The 17,469-nt window shown below is 42.8% G+C and overlaps 1 protein-coding gene across 1 annotated transcript in view; it reads right to left on the bottom strand.

The window, feature by feature from the left end:
- Positions 1–1,223: 1,223 nt before the first annotated feature.
- Positions 1,224–17,469, bottom strand: part of hs2st1a (heparan sulfate 2-O-sulfotransferase 1a) — a 22,106-nt gene continuing 5,860 nt past the window's right edge. Inside the window, exons 3-8 of the mRNA XM_034554689.1 lie at positions 7,005–7,258; positions 6,809–6,894; positions 6,404–6,542; positions 6,154–6,251; positions 4,692–4,849; positions 1,224–3,131 (exon numbers count right to left, since the gene is read on the bottom strand). Coding sequence (XP_034410580.1) covers positions 2,908–3,131; positions 4,692–4,849; positions 6,154–6,251; positions 6,404–6,542; positions 6,809–6,894; positions 7,005–7,258 — 959 coding nt within the window. The 3' untranslated portion in view covers positions 1,224–2,907. The remainder of the gene's footprint in view (positions 3,132–4,691; positions 4,850–6,153; positions 6,252–6,403; positions 6,543–6,808; positions 6,895–7,004; positions 7,259–17,469) is intronic.

The raw sequence follows: 17,469 nt of genomic DNA, 5'->3' as shown, positions 1-17,469 counted from the left end.
GACACAATTATCCTACTTCACTGAAAAGTCCTTTCTTAGTGTTCCCTCTTGTGTAAGTTGTATTTTGGACCGTGACTGGCTTCAAGTCGGGACAATGTCACAAAATCATTAAGTAGCCTACACGTGTTTAAACCCCCTCCAGCAGATTAAAGTGAAAACAGCTTTCGAGTGTCGAACTCTGCACACACATCACTCAGCAGGTCAAACATACATGTGTGTGTTGGACCACACTGCCAACCACTTGTGGATTAGCCGAATTTGACTCAATCTAAATCGTGACATCTCCACACAAATATGATTTTACAATGATCTATAAACTAATTCAAATTATTTAGAGAAGATTTGGCATTTGGAGTATGGTGGATGTCAATTCTACTGGTTCATAGCATCCAAACATTTTAAACTACAGATCATTAAATGACACAGTGGTAGCCACATCTCGGATAAATAATCTCGTAAAGACTAAAAAGACAAATAACACCTGGAACAAGGTGCTTTAGATACAGTTGCCTACAGCAGCCACCTGATATTGTCCTGTGAAAACCTCATAACAGGCCTCAGAGGGGTTAAAGCTGCTTGTTACCGATGGGGCACCCTCCATGTTTATCTGGGTCAGAGGGCCAACACTAGGAAGCTGTAACTGTAAAACAATCTGAGATTAATTGGGACGAGTACAATAGTTGACTGCACTGGGATTATCCGAGAGCAGGGGGAAGGAACACAGAGTGGCGACAGTGTCATATAAACACTTTCTCTGGCCTCTAGTGACTCATCTCCCTTCGTGTTACAATGATCTTATTTCAGTGCTCTCACTTTATTTTATTTTTCAGCTGCAAGTAGTGAGTTCCACAAGAAGAGAACAATTTACATACATTCAGGTTGGCATTCCAACCTTCTGTGCTTTTGTATGAAATTGTTTTTAAAGTATAATTAAGTTTTATGTCCCATATTTAACTCACTGAAATCCCCATATCAAATCATGACAAGGAGGAGATGGAAAGGATGTTATAATGGATAAACACACACCCGGTCGGAGCAGAGCTGGCAGCTCTTTATCTCCCTCTGCAGGATACCAGCCCTGAAATAATCCAGCTTTAATTCTCACGATAGCAGCTTTATCTGTCTTTACCACTCCCTGCTCTGTTGTACTGGACGATGCTGATGATGCTGATGATGATGCACCAACATTTACACTAAATCAAAGAACACACATGCATCTCTGGTAGTTTAAAACAAAAAAGTTCAGTGTATTTCATTTGGCAATCAAAAGATGAAAACAGCCATGTTGTTTTTATGTTCCATCTGACAACACAAGGAGAGCCGGCCGTGGAGAAGGCACACAAAGACTGAGGGGCAAACCACAGTTTGTCCTCAGATAACCATGAGTACCATTTCATATGTAAATCTAAATACTTCCAGTTGTGATGTGGCTGTACATCCAGTAGAACATATCTGTGGAGCTCTTTCAGGTGAATCAGTTGATGGAACCACATTGTCATTTTAAACATTTCCAACTTTTAGTAAGCAATTTATAAAAGGGTAGACAAGAACTTTGATCAGCCAATACCAGGCCTTTAAAACCCAACCTTTAAGAAACGAGATGACAACTACACAAGCAAATTAGTAAAGTTATTCCCAACCGACCGTCATTTATGTGGAGAACTGCTAAGAAAACAGCAAAGATTTAATGAAACAGGTCAAGGTTTTGGGGAAGTACGCATAGCTGCTTTCTTGCCAGTAGATTGATACCAATAAGCAGACTTTAGGCTCACTGATATCTTGTGGGGTTTAATGCGAACGAAAAATGATGTGATAAAACAACAAGTTTGCGGAGCCATGGGGTGTTAAGGGTGTTAGTCTTTATGCTAAGCTAAGCTAAGCTAAGCTAACCTGCTGATGACTTGAGCCTTTTATCTCAAGGAATGACAGAGTGGGAACGATCTCCCCTTTAGACTCTTGACAAGAAAGCAGATGAAATCATTTCCCAAAAATGTTGGCATATTACAGACTGTCTGGTTCTACAGTGAAAAAACACATTCAAGAAAATGAAATGGAGACTAAAAAGTGAAATGAAATGTACAAACCGATTGTATGAATGGGTTAATCTTATACTGTAGCAAATCTGCATGTGAATGAAATCAGACTGGAAAAAGTAGTAAATATTTACAGCAGCGGCATCTTCACTATCGTGTTCTTACACATTTTAACACCATCATGTCTTCCTTCATTACGAAGGAATAGCCGCTGGGCAGAGCTGCGCGATTACATCCAACAAAACACATCAAGTACAGTATAAAACATACGCACTTGTCCCAGTAAATACTCCATGGTCACAGGATTTTTATTTCATAAAAACCTCAAAAGTTCTTATTCAAGTCCAATAATACAGCACAGTAGTCAGTTTCGTACACTTACAATCTCTTCAAGTCAGTGGTGGTGGTGGTGGTGAGGCATGGAGATGTTGCGTCACCATGGAACATGTCACCATAGGAAAGAGTTCAAATACAACCAAACACAACCAAACCGTACAGGGCCAATGGAAACGCTTCGTCTGGAGTGGAGAACAGAGAAGCCAATCAGGAGATGAGGTCTGACCAGTCGTTGGACAGGTCATCTCCGGACACGTGCCGACAGAGGTTCCTCTGGCCCGACGACCTTTGACATGGAAGTGAAGGGGAATGGAGGCCCGGGGGCTGCTGGGAACACAACCTGCCAACGAAACACAAGCTCCTTGTCCAGTTGGCTGGACAGACGTGTGTATAAGGCAGCTGCCACCAGAGGCAGGTTGTTCTGCAGCTCCACGTTATGTTCTCAATCACAAGTACAAACCAGCCACCTGTCGTCTCCCTTTCCATCTCAGACCGCACTGAGCCTGCACCAAGTGTCCTCTACGGACATGCGCCTCTTTTAGTTTTTGGGGTAGATTTTCTCATAGAAGAAGTTTTGTGCCAGCAGGTAGAGCTCTCCGTCCTTTTCTCTGACAGCATGCGCCCGGACGAACTGGAACTGCTCCAGTGCAAACTCGTAGAATTCGTTCTCCATCTTCCAGATGGCCGACTGCTGCAGCCTGGCGATCGACTCCTTCGTGGGCGGCTTCTTCTCGCTGGTCTTCCTCAGGTGGGATTTCTTCCCTGTGATGCAAGAGGAGGAGGATTGAAGGGGTCTCAGTGATTCAGCATTAACATACACATGGTCTGTCATGTTAAATGGTACTGCAATGTTATTTTTTAGAAGTATGTATTTTTTTTTGGGTGAAGGGCTTGAAATTGTTTTTTTATTACTCGAAAAAAAAACATAGGTTCTACTGATAATAACATTATCAGCATAACTAAACTTGGGAGTCTTAAACAGTAAATCATCCTAATTGTCAAGTTTTCCAGCTATGAACTGCAGTATCAACAACATGTGCCCATCATTGTCAGCCCACAAGAAATAGGAGCCTGACATGTAATGCAAAGTCTTTTCTGTTGTCATGCTCATAACTGACATTATGGTCATTTACAAACAGTATTTCAGGTTTAATGTCATATCCACGTATAGCTTCATATTTAGCATAAGAAAGAGACTGCTTCAAGTCTTCAAATTCATTAAATTAATCCAACTATATAAAGCAAGGAACCTCCATGAACATTCATGATCATCGATGAATGTGGATTCACAGTTAATTACTATTCCTCCGCTGGTTTGTGCATCGACTCGAGGTTGTGTGACCATGCTGCCAGGTCAGAATGACAATCTTCAGCCCTAAAAGTGTAAAACCATTAAATGGACAATATAACAAACACACCATAAGCATACAAAGCCTCCAATCTGCATTAAAAATAGAATGATATAGTGTTAGATGAAAGGTATCCCTCGGGAGGATTGAATGGTTATTTAATGGTATAGGTATTAACTACCAATAGTAAAACTATTAAATCCCGCATTGTAAAAGTGCAGCGTGAAAGAGGCATTTTCAACACAATGTACTTAATGTTTGTTCAAGGTGCAGCTTACAATTCCAATTGATGCTGAATAGTTTCATGAAAAATAATGCATCATATTTTACCCAAATGTTTTCCTCTAGACACAGAAAATATGCAACTCAACTGTGTACTTCTTACCATGTGCTTTGGGGGGCCTTTTGTTTGTTATTTCAGGGTAGAATGAGTAAGAATAGCAACATAATTTAATAATTTTCATAATTAATCTATAGCCGTTAGGGTAAAGTTAAGTTTAGGGTCTCAAGTTCGATTCGCCTTTCCCCGACCGCTGATTCAGCATCACACCGAATCCTCGGCCTGTGGTGTTGCTGTTCTGAACAGGCACGTTTTAGACGGCCGCTGCACTAGCGCCTCATTAACTTGAGTACTCGGGTGTATCTGCTGCTAAAAATGATGAACATACTTGAGTCATAGTACATTTATATCAATGTCAGATTTTCTTCTTCTGCGCACTCCATTATTCATTCTGGCTGCACTCATAACCAATCTGTAACTACATCAGCGAGAGGCATGAGTGCATATTGATCACAATTCAATTCTCAGAGGAGCCATTCAGATTGCTAATATGCAACCACAGCACACAGCACACTTTGAGCATTGAAATGTGAGGGAGCCATTAAGGAGCTTTTTTCGGTATATTATACAATTTGTGAGGGAAACAAAAATATGAAAAGGGAAAAGCAAATGGCTTGCAGCAGATGTTAGCACCTGTTTTGTACAGCTCAGTGGCTCCTTTGAAGAAGCGTGGCAGCGCGGCCTCCAGCATCATGACAAAGTCCTCAAGCTCTTCTGTTAATCCAACCAGCATGTATTCATTCACCAGGTTGTATTTCGCCTGCTCCAGAGCCCACTGGCTACCCACGTTCCTGCACAGATTGAGTTCATTGTATGTGGTTAGTTTTCTTTGTATCGGGCTGACATTCTGCTGCATGTGAAATTATCATCCACATTGGCAAAGGACAGAAAATGGACAGAAATTGTGGGGGAGGAGGAGGAGGAAGAGGAAGAGGAAGCTGAAAAGGTACAAAGACAGTGACAGGAAAATGAGACGTGAACAGAGTCCAGAGAGGTTTTGAGACAACAGGACCAGAGAACGGAGGAGAGAAGCAGGGAGGATGGAAAAAAGGTTTCGTAATGGCCAGGAAATGAAATAATAAGGAAATTAAATAGATTGTTTGAGTCTACAAAGTATCTTTTTGGCAAAGCCTTGTTAAACACAGTATGAGAAGACTGGCAGCAACTTCTCTTCAGTATTTATTTAATGTTTCCAATATGCTCTCCAATGATTTAATATGCTGCTAGTGCCCCACAGTGAACTCAATTTTAGCAAGATCCTGATCTTCTTTGCGCAAAAGAGGCTTTAAACACACTCGGACTAAGTTACCTGCTCAAGAAAGGGTGGATGGTTAAAAGATGGAGGGCAGAGTCAAGGTGAGAAGAAGAGACATTGATACAGATCATCATGTAGAGATAACAAATCAAGGCTGAGATAGATTTCAGACACCTTGAGAAGATGATAGAAAGGCACTGTGAGGCTTAATGTTGTGCATTATGAAACAAAACGGACATCTCTCCAGAGCTAGCTGAACCACCTCAGGTATATATTTTATGTTTTCTTTTGTCATTTCCAACAAATCCCACTGAAAAGACCAACAAGGAGTCGTCTCGCGCTCTCCTTTTTGTGGCACATAACCCCATCGGACAATAATTCAAATTCAAGACTAACTTTAAAAGAACATCACAGGAATAGAGTTTCTCTTTAAAAGTAAAAGCTAGTAAAAGGTTAATCATTTCCTAAACAGCTGGGCACTGTAGCTGTTAACATAAAGGAAACAGAAGTAAACCGTGTATTTGTTGTGGATTTAAACCATCCAAAACACATGAGGTGCTCCAGTAAGTCACGAATGCACCAGAATGGTGGATTTAGCTTCACAATGTGTTTTTAGTTTTTGGACAATAGGCCCCATTGGCACAGAGGAATTAGATACAACAGGCGGACACATATAGGATACATTCATTGTTGATTTAATTATGTTTTATATTCGGTGGCAATAAGAAAAATATAGATTGTCACCAGCCTTCTGAACAAATAAACAGAAAAAAAGATAACTAAAGCGAAATCAAGGTTTGTTTTATAATTTAAAATATCAGATTATAATTCGGGACTCACCAGCATTCAGAGTAGTGACCACAGAAAAAGGGGATCTGGAGCCAGAGCTTCTCAGGAGCACAGTCTGAGCCAACGGCTGAGACACATTCATCAAACGTCTGAAACACAAAACGCATTGCATCAGCATTTCTTTAAGAAAACTAATTTAAATTTCATACAGATTTTTTTTATAAATAGTCGGTATGACTGATGAAAAAAATGTGTCTCTATCTATTTAAACAATAGCACGAGACAATTGATGAATGTCGACCTTCTTGTCTCCTTGTTTCCTGCGTCTCAAACCGGGCCGGTAGTCATCCCCGAAGCGCAGGAAGTAATAATAGGACACCAGCCTTTCAATGGGGTCCCGGATCACGTTTATGTAGATGGGTTTCCTCTTCACTCCAAACCTGACAGGAGTAACAGTGACTAGAGTGAGGCACTCGCATGTGAATTCAAAAAAACAGACAAGAGATTTAGGAGCTCAATAATGAGCTTTGATTTGCCGAGGTCAGAGGATCAGCAATGTGCTCCATCCAGATTATTACGCTTCCACTGAGTGAGTGCAAAGCTGTGAATGACCACAAGGTGGAGTCACCTGCACAAAGCCACACCAGGGGGGAATACATTTCTTTTTGACAACCATTGCCATCATAATGCAAGACAGTGTATTTACTTGGTGAAGTCCAAGAAGGAGACGTGTCCGTGGTAGAAAGCCGGCTTCATTTCCCTCCACTCCGTCACGTTCTTTACAAACCGCACCTGAAACCAAATTAGGATGGTTAATATATTTTTTTGTGGTCTTGTTTGACAATAATATAGACCCAGAAACCAGGCTTCTACATGACAAATGAAGGGGTGCGAGCGCTCACCTGGTCCTGTATGGACATGACCGGGTTGTTCTTCGTGGTGTTGATGTGCAGGACATGATAGTGGTTCTTCCCGCACAGGTCGTAGGCGATGTTGGTGAAGGAGGTGCTGGCGGTCTTGGGCACGCGATTGTAGATGATGACGATGTCGTCTTCGCCTCCGGACAGCGCCACGCCCGGCGAGTCCCGTTCCCGCAGACCGTCCTGCGTGTGTCGCTGCTCGATCTCTCGCACCTCGTGCCTGGCGATGGCTCGCTCTGGAGGGACGACAGGAAGTGGGGGAGTTCAACTTTTAATACTGCAGAATAATAAGTAGTGAGCAGAGCACTCCTTCAGCGAGCTAATCATTATAAAACAACAACCAGATCTAGGCGTGCTGCTCTGGAGCTGAACCTGACCTCTCTACCGAGCAGAATAACTCAATACAATTAAAAAAGTACCAGGAAGTATTGCATACTAAATACTGCATAGTCTAGACAGGCTGCAAGAGAAATATGTGCAAGCCAAATACACATCCGCAGACCTTTGTCAATGTTTAACAAGTGTTATGCTCAAATAGCACTCGGCTGATGCATTTCTGACATCTCTGCTACATATGGAGAATTAAATATAAACCGGATCCACTCAACCTGAGCTACCCTTCAAAAGATATTATTCTGTCCTTGTCAGAAGTAACACTGCTGTGTGGGAGACCAAGCCGTAATGTCATTATCATTTTGTGAGCAGCCTATTTCACGCTGCGGTACCACCGGTCTTGTTCACTTATCAGATCACACTTTATTGTCAGTCCACCACCTTAACTTACATTCTCCTTACTTAACCGCAGAGTGAAGTGTCTGTTTGCTTCTGTTTTAGATCAAATAAATGTACTGTCCTATGGCCAAATACATCTTTGTGTGTTTCAGACGGACTCTAAATAGTGTGTATTGATTTCTCCACCCTAGTTTCTCCTTCCTCTGAGAATAGCATTGCGTAACGAGGGTAAAAGGGTGAAGAGCGAGAGGTTAGAGGTTTGTAGTTAGACGGTGAGGCTACAGCTACCTGATAGCTAACTGGACGTTTACAGGACATCAATACACTATAAATGAGGAGGGCGGAGGCATCTCAATCCAAACATTGCATGAAGCGTCAGCAAAGCCAGACCTCAGTGCCTCGACGTGAATAGATTCAACACAAAAGTAGCCCAGGCCTTTGTTACACTCGGGCTTTTCTTAGTCTGAATTCGCCTCAGATTGACTGGTGTTGACAATGCTCCAGAGTGCTCTGCAGGAAGGATGGAGCAAGTAGAAGAAGGGTGTGTGTGTGTGTGTGTGTGTGTAGGCAGAACAACAATGGAGCACCTAATACCCGTGGGAGCACTCAATGGAGCCAGTGGGCTCCTAAAGCTCTGAGACACTGTTACAGCCTGGACTTGCCGCCTTTAGAGGCCGGCAGCTGGCACCGGCGGCCAATTAAGATGTCAACTGTGATTCTCCTTCATCTGCGCAAAAACATATTTGGGCATGCACACAACACAGTCACTGCCCCCTGTCTTTACACCCTCCTGAGCAGCTGTTAATGTTCCACTCATCAAAGCTGGATCCGGTTACGGACGGAGCCGTGCTGCTACTGCTGCTCCGGGCCGGTGGCGTGGAGAAGTGCCAGGTGGCTGTAATGGCTGAAGGCTGTCAGCGTGCAGAACAACTGTAATGGACACATTCATTCACGCCTCCTTCCAAAGCATGCATTAGCCAACAAAAACGGCAAATAACAGTTGCTATGCTGGAACTTTATCGCTTGGGCTCAAATGTCCTTTTAGGATTATTTTTGTGATGGTGTGCAGTGAAGGGTGCCAGAGAAAGACAGTGACATTCAAAGAAAAAAGAGTCAGAGTGCAACACGTGACAATGAAAGTCATACATATTGGGTGCCTTTAGTCTGATGTGTAGTACCAGGTGTCTGCTTCAGTCTTCAAAGCCCTGAAAACATACTTTGTGAAAATGTTCTGCCAAAGTTAGAAGAATTGCTGTATATTTTACATGCAATATTTCTGTATTTGTGTTTTTATCTGTAGTATTCTCCCTGGGTTTAGTTGACGGTGTCCGCAACATTTAAATCTAACAGTTGTGCGGTTGCTTGTGTTGCCAAACCACTGTCAATTAGATCTCATCAACACAACTCAATATAGTCCGGGTGAAACGGATTAGTTGAGTTTAAACTCTTAATAAAGAATACTTGAATATGTTTTCTTGTTTACTTTAAAGCTGCTCCAAATCAATATTATGTTATCAATATGTATGTAAACATTTGGATGTTAATCTTTCTCCATATCAGCTGGGAGATATGGGTGATATGTCACTGTAAAGCTTGTTGTGGTGTCCCAAGGAAACTGTAGGTTTTAACTTTGGATTATTTGTTTTTTTTTTTAGTCATGGGTTATGTTTTATAAGAATGTTGAGCATTTGAAAAGAAGTTTCAGGGGCTTTAAAAATGGTACAAAAATAAATGTATACAGTACTATCTCACAAGTGGTTTGCCCAGGTTTAGAGATATCTGAGGTGAATAGAATTCTGTTGCACATTTTTAACGCTTTGAGCAAAGAGTATCAACAGCAATGTGTTTTTCCAGACACGGTGTCCCTGCTCCTCCGGATAATCCACAGACCTCGCTGTCAACACTTTTCACAGGAAGAACTTTTTATTGAAGAAATACTCGAGGTCTGTGGATTATCCGGACTTACAGGGACATTGTTTCTAAAAGTATTTTAAATGTGTCGTTTTTTAATTCTGTGAGCGCCCCAAATTAAATTCCATTGTGCTCTCAGTAGACTCGTAAACTAGATGGACAAATACGATTTTTTTAAAAATCGAGTGACTTGACACTTTAAACTCTGTTACTACTGACTTTTTGTTCTTGACCATATTTTGAACTGCCGACATCTTCAGGGCCAAACGGGAGACCATGCATCATCATGTAAGCTTTCTTTTTGCTTTGTTGTGGCATAAACACACAAATGTAAGCTTTTGTGGAGCTCAAGCTGGCAGCATCTCAATTTTCCCCCAGAGGAAGTGGGGGGGGGGGGGGGGGACACGACACATAGTGATAAGACCCGGGGGGCTACTGCGTCCCAACGACGACGTCCTCAGCTATGTGAAGGGGCCCAGAAACCACTTGTTAAAGACATGGCGTTTTGTGGCAAATTTCCAACAACCGACAAGGAGGCGAAGCGGGCATGGGGAGGGCATCTGGGGCTTTGTAGAAGACGCCCTATTCATTGGGAGACTGAATACACTTGGCACAGACCTCCATATCAGAGGGCGCCACACACACACACACACAAACTTAAGCTTAGCGCTCCCTTCTGAGGTCATTTAATTAGAGAACAAAAGCCTGAATTACTATGGCCACACAGCAGGCCTTCTTTCTTTCCACATTTCCGTCAGTTTCCTTCCCTCATGCCGTCTCTGTGCATTAAAAGCCAATTATGAACCGTGAAGCCAACACGGGTCTTAAACATTGTGACAACTACAAGCCTATTACTCAAGAGTTTCATTCAAAGTGAGAGACAGGAGGAAGAACTCTGGTGGTTGAACATATTTACTGAAGCAATTTCGCGGCTGATTAGACGCAAGCGTTTGAAATAATCGTTCATATTCGCCACCAGATCTGCAAAATGTGACGGGTCGTCATGTATTATTGCTGTAGCGTCAGATCTGATGGGATAATAAAAATGGGGGAGAGAAGATGATCCGTTCTCCAAACGGCACATAAATCCATCATCGCTCCGATCCGCCAGTCGGAGCTCTTTCCCACTGTCTGCTTCCCCTGAGAGGGTTAGCCCTTCGGACCGAAGCCTTGGGCTAGGTGGGTAATAGAGATTGGCTATCAGCGGCCGACTGAGGTGTACGGCTTGTATGGTTCTGCTCGGATGCCGCTGGATTGCAAAATCAATGAAGTATGACAGGGAGGAGATCTAGGTTGCCGCTGTATAAAAATCCAGTTAGTCTGCTGCCGCTGGTGTCGTTCCCTCCCTCTTCCCTCTAGACAGTTATGTCACCACCGCACCACTTGCAAACATTTGGATGAACCACATCCGAATTTCTAATTATTCAAGTCAGTCTTTCGGACCCGTTGAGCAGAGAGAGAGAGATCACCAGAGGACACTGGGATGAAGTCAGACTGACTGACGGGGAGGTTCAGGCCTGATTTTAAAATGGTGAGAAGGAATATGAAACATGCTGCGGGGAAAAAAAAAACGGTTGTGCAGATTTTCAACACCGCTGGCAGCTGCAGAGAACTGAAAAAGAAAAAAAAGAAAAAAAAGGGAGACGGATAAACGAGCCCTTTCATTAAGTGATTGTGAAGGTGTTCGGTACATTCAAGGACGCCTTCAGTGCCTTCAAAACAAGCTCAGGATGAAAGTGGGAACAGAGACACAACCCCGCACACTGAAGCATAAACTTACTTTAAAATTACACACCGATACTTTTATGCTACATGCAGTATTTCACAGACTTAACATGCAATTGTTTGAGAGGGCTTTTTGGAAAAAATTGGCTTTGACACACAAGTATGACATTGACACTCCATGAAAGATGTAATTCGCAGATGGTTAGGAGAGGTGGCCGGATGGGTTGGAGACAAGGTCCAGTTGTAAGTAACATGTAGACTGACAAATATGTGCCCACAAAGACACAATGCACCCCTCTGTGCATTGTGTCCGGTCCTCCAAGTTCCCATTAAATACTGTGCACTCGGCAGACTGTACATGGCAGCTGCACTCGAATATGGCCTCTTTATTTAAAACTTTATTTTCAAATATGTTGTTGCTTTCATACCGCTCTACCCTTTTCCCACATTTAAAACTTGTGACTTGAGTTTAATGCCCCGTTGCTGCTGCGGCTGTCATGAGGTCAGAGGCTTCACGTGCCGTGTGTGTGTGTGTGTGTGTGTGTGTGTGAGACACGGTATTTTTCTTTCAACTCTCGCCCCAAAATGCATCCTAAAAAAAAAAGTTCATCCTCCCCGTTATTCTTTTCATCTCCGGGACAACGGGACACCCTTAAGATCGAGCCTCGTTTGTGGCTCCTCGGGGTCCTCTTGGTAATCCAGAGTCATAGAAGGAATGACATAAAAAAGTATTGTCAACAGAAAGATCTGGGGGGGGTTATTTCTGTTTTATCACCTAGATTTATCGTAAAAGGCGTCCGATTGGGAATGCTAGAAACCGCGCTAAACAATGTATTAAAGTCGGACTGCAACACAAGCAACCGAAACGCTCCCCGATTGAAATTCAAATCAACAGCTGCACCCAGTGAGGGGAAGTAGTGAATTAAAATGTCTGGCTACATTGCAGATTCTCGTAAATCACAAGTTTCACAGTGACGTGATATTTCCTGCCCTGGACTTGGCACTGCTGCCTTGTGAGGCTTCATAAATACAAGCTGAAGAGGTTTTCATTGTTATGACTTTCACGGTAGTTCCGCTTTTACTGGAAGGCACAGGACACAGGAGGAGAGCAGTAAAAAAATGAAGTGCAAACACAACGACAGGTGCATGATTGAGGTGCTCCATCCTCCGGAGAGATGCTCCTGCTCCTGCCAGGCTCTTGAGGTCCACCTCAGCCCACGTGAAGGTTGTGTATCCGGTAAAGCCTGGAAATGGTCTTCTTTCCCCTCCGTGGCGTGAACACAAGAGTGTTGTTGTCAGAGAATGCAGACAAAGCATTCCTTCCTATCTATACACACACACACACACACACACACACACACACACACACACTACAGTTCAAAAGTTTGGAGTCACTCAGAAATGTCCTTATTTTTCAAAGGAAAGCACTGTTTTCTTCAATGAAGATAACATTAAATTAATCAGAAATACACTCTATACATTGTTAATGTGGTAAATGACTAATCTAGGTGGAAACGTCTGGTTTTTAATGAAATATCTACATAGGTGTATAGAGGCCCATTTCCAGCAACTATCTCTCCAGTGTTCTAATGGTAGGTTGTGTTCTTAGAAGACTAATGGATGATTAGAAAACCCTAGATAACCATTCTGCAATTATGTTAGCACAGCTGAAAACAGTTATGCTAGTGAGAAAAGCTATAAAACTGCTGCAAATGGAGCACAGTTTGAAGAACACAATTACTATTTCAAATACGAATCATTATTGCTAACCTTGTCAACGTCTTGACTATATTTTCTATTCATTTTGCAACTCATTTGATGAATGAAAGTCTGAGTTTTCATGGAAAACACAAAATTGTCTGGGTGACACAAAACTTCTGAACAGTAGTTTTTATATATATATATATATATATATATATATATATATATATAGATAGATAGATAGATAGATAGGAGACAAAACTGTGCATACGGTTTAAAGTGGTTTGGAGTATCAGTCTTGAGACCATCATTACGCCATTGAGTATCATCGAGGAGGAAAGTGTTAACACTAGAAACCTCAAATGTCCTTTTTTTAGAGATCTGACTCTAAAAGTGCAGCAGCTGAGGATGGGGGTGTTTTTGCTCTGTGGAGTTCATGAGCTCCAGATTAAAAAACAAGCTGTTCGACTACACGCAAACACTAAATAAGCTGCAGCCACATGTGGCCCATTTATAATACCTAGTTTAAATGCCAGCCATGTTTCTACAGTTACAATAACAATCCGGGATGGATGGAAACGATAATAGTCATGGTTCAACCGACCACTTTCTCCCCCGATACGTCTTTTATGCGATCGAAGCCGGTACGCCGTCTGACAGGGGAGCCGATAATGTCTGGGAAAACAGAAAGAGTAAAAAGGAGGGCCACGTTCTGTCTGCTTAATCAGAAACAGACAGTCAGATGAGATTATGGAGCAATTTACACAGATGGCAGATCCCATCATTCCCCTGCCTTGTTAAAGTATAAAGGCGAGTCTGACGGGTTGTGGAGGGGAGAGGGGGTTGATTGTAGCAGATCTCGTCTTGGCACAGATTGTCAATGACTAAGCAGTGGGAATTAGCCAACAAGGCATTTGCACTTCAAAAAAAAAAGGAAGGAACAAATATCTGGGTAAGTTGTTGAGAGAAAAGAAACTAGCAGGAATGCCTGCGTCGCTGCTAAATGTTCGCTAACAGCCTCGTAAAACTGGCACAAATTACAGCAGCCGAGTCCTTATGGATTCACGCCGAAATACAACTCTCAGTCGCCCGAATATCCGAATATAACCACAAACAATGTTTGCATAACAGTGCAGATCTGGGAAGCTGCAACCCAGATATCCGATGTTCCCTCTCCGTCTCTCGGCCCTGCAACAGATAATTAATAATGCATCGTATGGCAGTCTGGGGAGAACTCCACACTCTATTAAGACAGAGCGGACCACAGCTATTCATAGTTTTAATGATCAGTGGGAGGGACAGGTGAACGCTGCGGAGTATCCATCCCTCACAGAAACGTGGTCCAGAGTGAGACCGGTACCGAACGTCTCTTCAGGCTCATCCGTCTTTCATCTCTCAGTTTGTGCCTTCTCTTTCCTCTCGTTATGTTTAGCATCTGCAGGCCATCCGTCCTGTGTTGATGTTGGACGGTCCCCGCTTTTTACTGTCGAGATACAATTCTGATATCACTATGTGGAATGGTTTTGTCTTTTAGTTTCAGTTTGATTGGCTCACTTTATTATGGTAGTAATACATTTTACCATAATCCGATGAGAGAAGAGCTAGAATGATGAAAAAAAATTGCTTGATACCGCGTATTCATGTCCATCACGCTTACAGCAATATAAAAAGAAAAAGGGCAAGTCCACCAACTTTCAGACATGAAAAGTCTGTTCACAGGATGTTCATGTGTGGAGGATTACTGCATGCGTGTTGTACAAAGTCTTGTGTGGCTCCAGCAGGAAGTGATCGGCATTGGTTGTGTCTAAAGGCAACAAGTTTGTAAATAAATGTAAAAAATGCGTGATCTTACGAGACCATTGTAGTCCGCTCATGAGCCTAAAGCTACATTAGCCACGACTAGCATAACAACCCCCAATCTCTAACTGCTCTAGTTGCATTCTGGGTAATGTAGGTGGGCCGGCTATGGTAATCAACTGCAGTCTGCATCGCCCTGTACATTTCTTTTTTCAAAGTTTATTCATATTGAATTCGACAATAGGGTCCCCAGCATTACACCCACCAAGGAGACACTTGAATAACCATTCATTTATATTCTGATCTACAGTTTAGAATATTTTGTTTATTCCAATGACATCAGTAAAAATTTGTTAAATTACAGATTTTGGCAATTATAGTATAGATTGATTCATCTCAAAAGTAGTTGGTAGACTAATCAATGATTATGAAAATTATTGTTAGTTGCAAACCCTTATGAGTAAAAACATTAATACAGAAAAAAAGAGATGTTGTTCAAGAAGGTCTATAAAACTACATTTACATATTTTATTTTTTAGCATCAGTGACAAGGAGACAATTTTTGTAGTTTAATCAATCCTGTCTGACCGACGAACCAATTTGTTTAACAAGGTCAGAATCAGCGGCAACAGGATTGGTGCGCCATTAATATTAGGACGGGACAGATAAACACAAAAAATAAAAATCAATCAACCTTGTGTGTAGCATTCCTGAAAGTGAAAAAAATATGAACACCACAGAAAAAGACGCATATATCTACTTGTCTTCGCTCAGCAACAGGGGACGTCTTGATTTGACAAGCTGAATATTCAGCAACCCAGATATGAATAAGGCCGTACACGCATAACACAGCTGCATGCGTTTTCTCATTTGTATTCCGTCTAAATTAACTTCAAGTTGAATTTCAGGGCATTTGGCAATGCTGCTCACATCATTCAGCACAGTGAGGAAGGAGACGCATGCAAAGACAAAGAAAAAGACTTAAATAAAATAGAAAGAGAGAAAAGGAGACATGCGGGTAGAAGAGAGGTCGAGAAGTCTGACAAGGAGTAGGAGCATCACATTAACAGCTGATCCCCGAGGACGCCTGGTGTTACAGGAAAACAACATCCAGTTAAGCCAGCTCTAAAACTAACAGGAGCCAAGTTGAACCAGAGGCCGAGGAGGAAGGAGACCACACTTCCTCTTTTATTCCTCCGTGCGATGATGAAATTGGTTGTAAAAATGCTGCAGGCGGGATTTCTTCTTCCTTCCTTTTTTTTTTGTAAGGGCTTATGAGCCACAAGCTGGAGCTTTAAATATTTCTGTGTCGCAATGAAAATTAAATCATCTCTTTCATTTCACTTCCCTCCACACTTCCTCCTCCTTTGATGGCACCTTATTTCAAAAGCCAGTGGCGGATATTCTCCTCTTAGCGGCTCATCCAATGGGGTTAGTCAAACACAAGGAGGGATTTGAATATCACAAAAGGAGACTCGGCACGCAAATAAAAGAAGTTGTTTACAGCCATTGATCCAGAAGGGGCTGGATGAGAGTACGACCATTATAAGTTACTATCATGTGAGAGGTTTATTAGCCTGTTTCCAGCTGCCATCCAACTCAATGGTGTCGTAGAGAAAAATAAACTATGCTTCCTGAGGAAGAGAGGAAATCGACACCTGCTGTCACGTGTTTACAACCACAAGCTCCATTACCGGTCAAAAGGACCCACAGGCTTCGACTAGGTACGGCAAGGTGTGAGCCCCCCCCCGAGAGTCTACATTTGATCTTGTAGCTTTTATCATCATCATCAAAATGGGGATGAGAATGGAAAAACCACATAGAAGGAAAACGTCACGCCAGCGCTCGGGATAAATATCCTCTCTGAGCATCTCTGCAGGACTGCGTTCTGACACGCGTCTGATTTATCACTCCAACTAAATAATAACTCATCGGCCATCTGTCAGAGCTCCACTTGTCCCCGCCGGTTCAGTCAATATAATCAGAGCAGCGGGGCTTTGGCGTCACATGATATTTGAAGGCCACTTCTTTGGAGTCGAGTGAACTGACACTTCTGCCCAATAGTGACACAGGAAGGCGGGAGGCTGGGAGGAGGAGTAAGTGGGTCTGTGTGAAGAGTAGGGGAGTGATGGGTGGTGTTGGAGCGGGGTGTTCTTTCGAGAACGGCCTCCAATTACATCGAGGGTGTGAAACCGTCCATAACCCCCTGATTAGCCTTTCAGTCAGCCTGCTACAGGAGCAAAACGTCGCGCTGGCTCTGGTTGCTGCTGGAACATATTCCCTGTCAGATGAAGTGCGCGCCGGCGGACATAAATCCTCGGCCCCAACCAAAAGCGTGCTCCTAACAATACGGCACGAGCCCAGTAGGACCATCAGCGCCGAGCTTCACTCCCTCCCTCCTACAACAGATCCATCCCCGACACCTACGCCCATCTCCGCTGTGGGCTACCCTCCATTAGCCTCTCAAATGGCATGTTTCAGAGAGTGACTGAGCAGACAGGTCCAGGCGTTAGAGACTACCGGCTGCTTTTGGGAACAGATGCCAACGTGCAGAGTGAAAGAAAATGACTCATGTACCTCT

This window comes from Cyclopterus lumpus, chromosome 17 (assembly GCF_009769545.1).
Source record: "Cyclopterus lumpus isolate fCycLum1 chromosome 17, fCycLum1.pri, whole genome shotgun sequence".
NCBI lineage: Eukaryota > Metazoa > Chordata > Actinopteri > Perciformes > Cyclopteridae > Cyclopterus > Cyclopterus lumpus.
This window is presented reverse-complemented; position numbering and strand designations above follow the sequence as displayed.